This window comes from Ruditapes philippinarum, unplaced genomic scaffold, assembly GCF_026571515.1.
Source record: "Ruditapes philippinarum isolate M1 unplaced genomic scaffold, ASM2657151v2 ctg2747_1_1_1_1, whole genome shotgun sequence".
Classification (NCBI taxonomy): Eukaryota; Metazoa; Mollusca; class Bivalvia; order Venerida; family Veneridae; genus Ruditapes; species Ruditapes philippinarum.
Window position 1 is genome coordinate 123,216 of NW_026860691.1, and position 7,039 is coordinate 130,254.

The 7,039-nt window shown below is 30.3% G+C and overlaps 1 protein-coding gene across 1 annotated transcript in view; it reads right to left on the reverse strand.

The window, feature by feature from the left end:
- LOC132713084 (signal peptide, CUB and EGF-like domain-containing protein 1) overlaps window positions 1-6,044 on the reverse strand; it is a 71,717-nt gene extending 65,673 nt beyond the window's left edge. The window contains exon 1 of the mRNA XM_060695546.1: window positions 5,334-6,044. Coding sequence (XP_060551529.1) covers window positions 5,334-5,367 — 34 coding nt within the window. The 5' untranslated portion in view covers window positions 5,368-6,044. The remainder of the gene's footprint in view (window positions 1-5,333) is intronic.
- Between the last annotated feature and the right edge of the window lie 995 nt (window positions 6,045-7,039).

Consider the following 7,039-nt stretch of genomic DNA (forward strand, 5'->3'; position numbering starts at 1 on the left):
TAAAAGCACACCAACATTGAAAAGCGTTTGTGAATTAAAAATGAAAGCAATTCTGAGACATTATGGGCCTTTAATTATGGAACAATACATCCGGACTTGTATTTATTTGTACTACATTGTACTAAAATGTAGCTTGTCGTTGAAATACAGTAAAAAGAATAAGGCATAGATTTCATTGATCATTCCATTACTTTTGGGATTTAGAATTTTTAGAATAAAAAAAATCATCTGTAGCAATAAAAAAACGTAATTGACACGTGTAACTAAAAACTGAATTTTTGGAAACTGAAAAATGCACCACCCCCAGCACCGGCCGAAGCGCTTTTCAACATTGCCATCATTGGATTCAAAGCCGCACCGACCTAATCCGTGTTACCTATTATGTTCTAAAGTGCTGCTAAAAACCAAGATGGTAAATATTTCCATTTTTGCATTGCTTTGCATCAATTTCAAATGAATTAACAAACTACGTAAAATGTAGTAAAATGTACAGCATTCCTATACAGTCTCATACAAAAACCTTATTTTAACATGACATTTTTGTCACTTTACCGATAAACAACAATGATTATAAATGCAATGGTTAACCATCATAATTTACATATTCAAATAAGCTTAACTGACCGCTTTCTTTAAGTGTGTGTGTAGGTGGTAAACCGGAAGTGGTTCACGGTATGAATAGTTAATGTTGTTGACTAATGAAACTCGGGTGTTTTTTTGCTGTTATTTTTTGTTATTTGATTCATGTTCTCCTTTTTTATAAACAACGTAACATGGCGATACTTGGTTAAAATTTACACGTTTTTCATATCTAACATTTATCTTAATATTGTTCTCAAGTATTTGTAAAAATCCTAAGAAATATCACTTTGCCTTAAACACTTTACTAAATAATGTTATGATATTGTTTAAACCTGCTTGCTTAAACACCATTTGTCCTATGGAAAAGAGAAACACGGAATAACTTAAAAACCGAACATGACGAAATTGAAAATGTTGCAGGCTCTGTGTGACTATGTGTTTTTGGTGCAAGTAACCGTCAAGCCCCCTAGCACCGACTTAAGTAGAATAAAAATGGCGACATCTTTAACTAAGAAACATCCGCAGGTGATTGTTCTCAAAAAAGTAATGATGAAAAAAAATTCTATTTGAATTATATCATATATTCTTACTCATTTAAGTAAAACAGAGAGAAAACGAAATCCCCAAAGAACGCCACAACGACAAAATTGAAAATTTGCTGGCTTGGTTTGGTTGAGCATGTTCATGGACGGTACTGGTTACAACTACAAATACACAGACCAACAAAGAAACGCGACGTTCATGAATTGCAGTTCCCGGCCATGAACACTCACTGCCAGAAGGGCACAGAACAAAATCAGGGCAATAAACAAACAACAATATAAAACACAGAGTCACAAATTGTAGAGTGGGTAGAGATGACAAATATTAAACTTGCAACCTTATTCTATCATGCAAGAGAAATAACTGTTTAATCACTTGAATGCTAGAATCGATTATAAAATACAACCGTGTAGATCAAGGCCCCCCTGACCACACGTTACATCTGACAAGACTCTATACTATTTACTCATTTATTCTGTTATTGTTTGAGCCCATAATACGAGTGCAAAATCTATTTCTGTTTCATAATAGTCTTATTCTCACATTCGGTCATACCATTGCTATGTGGTCTAAGAAGCAGGCCGAGTATGTTGGTATACATAATAATGCTGGTATGGAAATTCTGCCTAAACTTGGAATAAGACATATTTTATAGTTTCATATCATCATGTACAGAATTTAAAAACCTTAACAAATAATATGTTATGTTTCATATTTTAACATGCTGATTATGTTAAGGTCAATACTTTACCATTGCGTATAATCGAGTCTATGAAATACATAATTATTGAGAAAAAAACATTTTTCATTGTGAGACTGTATTTCTTTTCTACAAAAAAAATGTAGCCTTTATTAAAAAGATATCTTAAAAGATAACTTAAAACACATTAATGTAAATTCATTAATGGTGGCATATCAATTTTAAAAAAATCCGATATATCATTATTTGCTATGCACTGTTTACTGATATACAAATGAATGATCTCTGATCATTTAAATGATTTAAACTATGTAGTACATTATCAGAGAGTTTTGTCAATCAATGCATTAAATCTAGTAATTTTATGGTTAAATAGGCATGTCCAGATTATACATTCGCATTCTCTACATTAAGGAAACCCAATTAAAAAGAAGAAAGAAAAGTGGAAAATCTAAAGTAAACCAGAACGGCAAAAATTGAAAATATTGCAGGCTCAGTTTCAAATTTGGTCAAGTCTATAGTAAGTGAAAGCTACCGTGCACGCCCTCTAGCAACGACTTCAGCAGTTACTATTCAACATATACGCATGACAATAGTGAAATTTAGAATTTAGAGACGTTAGAATATGTTTCATACAACGGTAATCGTGAAACCTTCAATGTGGTGACACCTTGGTGTTGCCACTACATGAAAAGTGGTCTATGGCTATGGTACCAAAGCAACAGAATATGTCTGCCCTAAACGAGAAAGAACATGGTAGAACAAAATCTAATGGATTTTGAAAGGGGATTAGAAACTCTGTAGACAACAAATCACAAACAAACTTAAAATATATTATGAAAAAAAGTAGGAACGACATGATTTTGAAATTGAATTTACGCTCTTTCTCAATCATTGATGGCCTTGACATATGCTTAGAAAGAAGTGATACAAAACAATTGACATGATTGATTCTGACAATTGATTCTGTAAGAATATATCATGACAAATTTAGCACTGCAAGAACTGACAAAGAACATATTCCGCAAAATGAAATTTGCCATTTTACTTTATTACCAGCATAATATAATTAATTTTATCTTTAAAATAGTGGAACGGGAGCTTTATTTGTCGCCCAACATGGTTTTAATGAAGAAGGTGAAGGTTTGGTTTGACTCGGCCTCTTAATGAACGACAGTGTTCAATGCATACTACCGTTCTTCACCCGACCCCACCCCCAATCACCATTTAAAGTAGGAATCAACTCTCCAAATTTGTTGATTTTGAAATAAATTGAACACCTTAGAAACATCTGCAGACAGGTTTACGGTGCTAAGGAGCGTGGAGGAAGTTACACTTTTTCATTATCCCTCATGTACATGTACAGACTCAATCAAACCATGTCTGCAATTTTCGTGTAATTTTTTTGTAAATAATGCTTCCGAGGGATCACACTTTAACATTAACAGATAAATGACATGTTAGATAGGACTGAACATTTCATAATTTTTCTCAGACTGTTCAAATAGCACGATTTAAATACTAGTAATACAAGAATTAATTCTTTGCATATAAAACATTACATATGATAAATTAGAAATGATTTCTATTGTTCACTTTATTTCAATTATTGCAAAAATATAATTTTTTATCAATTAGAATACTAGTACCAAATACGTGTGATTGATATGATTATAAAATGACTTTGACTAAATTTCCAGCTATGCATTATGACTTTCATCATATTTTCTATTTTAATCATTACAAATATATCCATCAGCGTATTGCAGATGTAAATTTAACTTTTTATATATTTTTCTTGAGAAATATTATTTCACATATTAACGAATAATATGAATTCAGGGACCTAATAGTGTATTAAATATGATTACTGTCTTCATTATTTCTTGCCGTCGTAGACTATTTAATTAAAGTCGCATGCATTCTTTAGTTTCTTAAATACAATTTGGTGCAATTTCATAATACAAATGCATTATTAAACACGTAGTGGGCGTCAGACATAAGGTTAAAACTTAAAAGTTAAATATTTATAAAAAGAAAAAAGAGAAAAGATAGGGACATCGTCTCTGCGCTTATGCAACAAACTTACCGTTCGGAATAAATATTCTTTAAAGTGTAATTTTAATTTAATACATCTCATTTAGAAGAGCATGTCGTTGCATTAACAAAATATCAAACATCCACCGATTCGACGTATGGCGCACGTATATGTGTTCTTGATGTATATAAAATAATGGGCTGACGGCTAGATTCGGCTAATAACATAGCAAAAATGACCTTTGGATAAGGTATTTAAGATAACAGAACTTGTAAATGTTTTTGAAATAAGATTTAGTCGTATTACGAAATGTATTATTTTCGAAATATTTGTCAATGTTTTGTGAATCAATCAGGAGTTTGAATTACACGGATTAATTTGTTGAATCAAATACATTTATATCATTCTTTTTTAACATAAAACTTTGTTGTTTGTCATTAATAAATACGTTTTATAAACCATGACATTTGCTATACCTTTGAGTTAAACCCCTTTTGTGTACCTGACCAAAACGGTCAGATTTTTGTTTTCAAATGGACAATAGTCATATTACAAAATGATATATATTGTGTTCTTCACAAACTATTAGTTGTAATATTCAATTTTAAACTCAATAAATGTACAATCATAAGGTACAAGTTTCAGAAACACGATGTCATATATTAAACGCAAATTTTGATTTTGAATCATTATTTTATAAACAAATTGTATTTTAAATAAAACATGATTTGAGAATTTTATTTCTTGAGTTATAGCGAATTAAAGGTTAACGATTATCATGAAATTTAAATATCACGCGCATTAATCCGAATGTTTACATCATTCGGTAAATATCAGACAAAATTTTATTCACTATTTACATAGATTTGTACAGAAAAAAATGAATACAATTAATTAAAAGTCAAACATCTAAACTTCATTTCATATAATTAACTGGAGTAAATTTTGTTTCAGTTCATAAGTTTATCACTTTTTTAAAACAATGTTATTTTTATGATTTTATTCACTATTTACAAATATTTGAACAGAAAAAATTATATACAATTTTCTTTCCTTGAAATTAAACCCTTAAATTAGTCGATATACTAGAATCAACTTTAATTCAATTAATACACTATATCTTCAATTGAAACAATTATGATTAAAACTATACAAAATTCTTATTTTTACCGATATATTTAAAATTCACAAATTAAAGCAAATATGTTAAAATATAAGTATATAATGTATCAGCTTTGTAATAAATATTGAATAAAACAACAAAATAAACTCTTTTCAAATTGTTGTTATTACTTACTACATTAAAAAAAAAACATGTTAAAGAGAGAGAAAAATATAATACTAATTTAACGATTTTATAAAAGTATAAACATAACTTATTAATCCAACTTCTTTCTCTTTTCGGAGATTTTTCTTAAAGATAAAATGTAAGGTCATAAATAAACCCTGATAAAAGTGATAATGGCATACCTGCAAACGTGAAAAGTACTATCGTAAGGTCCATTATAATACAGGCTACCGACAGCTATGATGAAAGGGTCCCCTATTCAACCAAATCATGTTAAAACCAGTCGGCAATAATTTTCATAGAATGTGAATACTTCCATTTAAATAACATAAATTCCGTGTTTAGGATATCTCACGCACTATCCAGAAGAGAATGGTTGTGTTGAGCGCTTTAACATTGCACTGCGCGATTTTTAATTACTCCAAAAATTTTATTTCAATTTGTGCAAAAATTATTGGTCGAGGAAAATTTAAATAGTCATTTTCCGCATAGAAAAAGTATTGATATTTTACGCAAACTTTCTGATTGACATGCGCGAGCTCTTTGTTCTGTCATATCAAATAATGAATCACATTTTTTCAAAGCTCTAGTAATACTGTACTTGTAATTTTTGGATCATAAATACTTATGCTATCGTCACTTTTGAATAGGCCAAAAAAGACTGCGGAACTTCGGCAGAGCCTTGCATTTCACATTAATGTCCCCTTAAATGCTATAAATGTCCACTTTTCTTAACTCATAGGTGACAAAGATGCGCGCTAAAGCGTTGCGACAGACTACATATTTTCCAACTTAGCTACCAGCCTAGTTTCGAAGTATTTTTACCAGCGATATTTCTTTCCTACTCATGATTATAAGTCACTATTAAAGTTTCGATTTTTAAAGACTTGGATCGTCAAATCTGTTCCGTAAATCAAAAGGCAGTTTCTCGTTTTATTTATTGCGTATCGCATGCCATTTTAAAGCAGCTGTCTTATATATGTCAACGTGACGTTACTTTCCAAAGTTTTTAAAAGTATCTATCTATCGATCTGTTTAGTTATTTTTGAATATTGTAAGATCTCTCTTTTGAGACTGTAAGGATAATTTTTGAAAACTCTACTGTATATTTATCTACATACAATATACATTTGTATCGAGTTGTATTACTTTCTATCATTTATTATGAAATAGACATGTTATTAAAAATGTGCCCTGCTCTGTTTTATGTCATGTTGGACTCTTTGTCGGTTATCCTATGTTGGGGTTGGGTGTGGTTAGGGTGTGTTCATAAAATGCCAGTGCCCTTCCTAGTTGATATTGTTTTTGTATTTTAAACTGTGACAAATGTCCTAAATTTGCCCTACAATTTAATACTAAATACTTTATACTTACGAGTATTTAAAATACAAAATTCTATAAAGATAATTAAAACTAGAATTATAACAATTGATGTAATCATCCCACACGAAACTTCAGTTATTCTGAAATTTCATAAACCAAAAAAAAAAATAATACCCTAACACTTACATACTTTATATACAAATACAGCCTATTGTAGGCAAGTTCGCTTTCAATTAAGTTCAACTTCTAATTACCGAATACAAAATCGAGTGCAGCCCCAAATTTTGTCGCTCTAAACTTTAGTGAAAAGAATTTAATCAAGCAGAAGTTATCGGGGCATCAGTCGTTTGCTTTTTATGAAAAAGGGGGGCAAATAAACACAATAAAGAGAGGTTATTGTTTATTGGATGTAAAGAAATCAATTAAGCGTACTAAATTAAGTTATTTCAAACATTTGAAATTATTATGTCAGATTTTGTTAGCATTGAAAGTGAAATAGGATATTTTGTAAAATGTTTATCGTGCCGTTAATACAATAAGTATAATGCCATGTTGTAATGGCTAT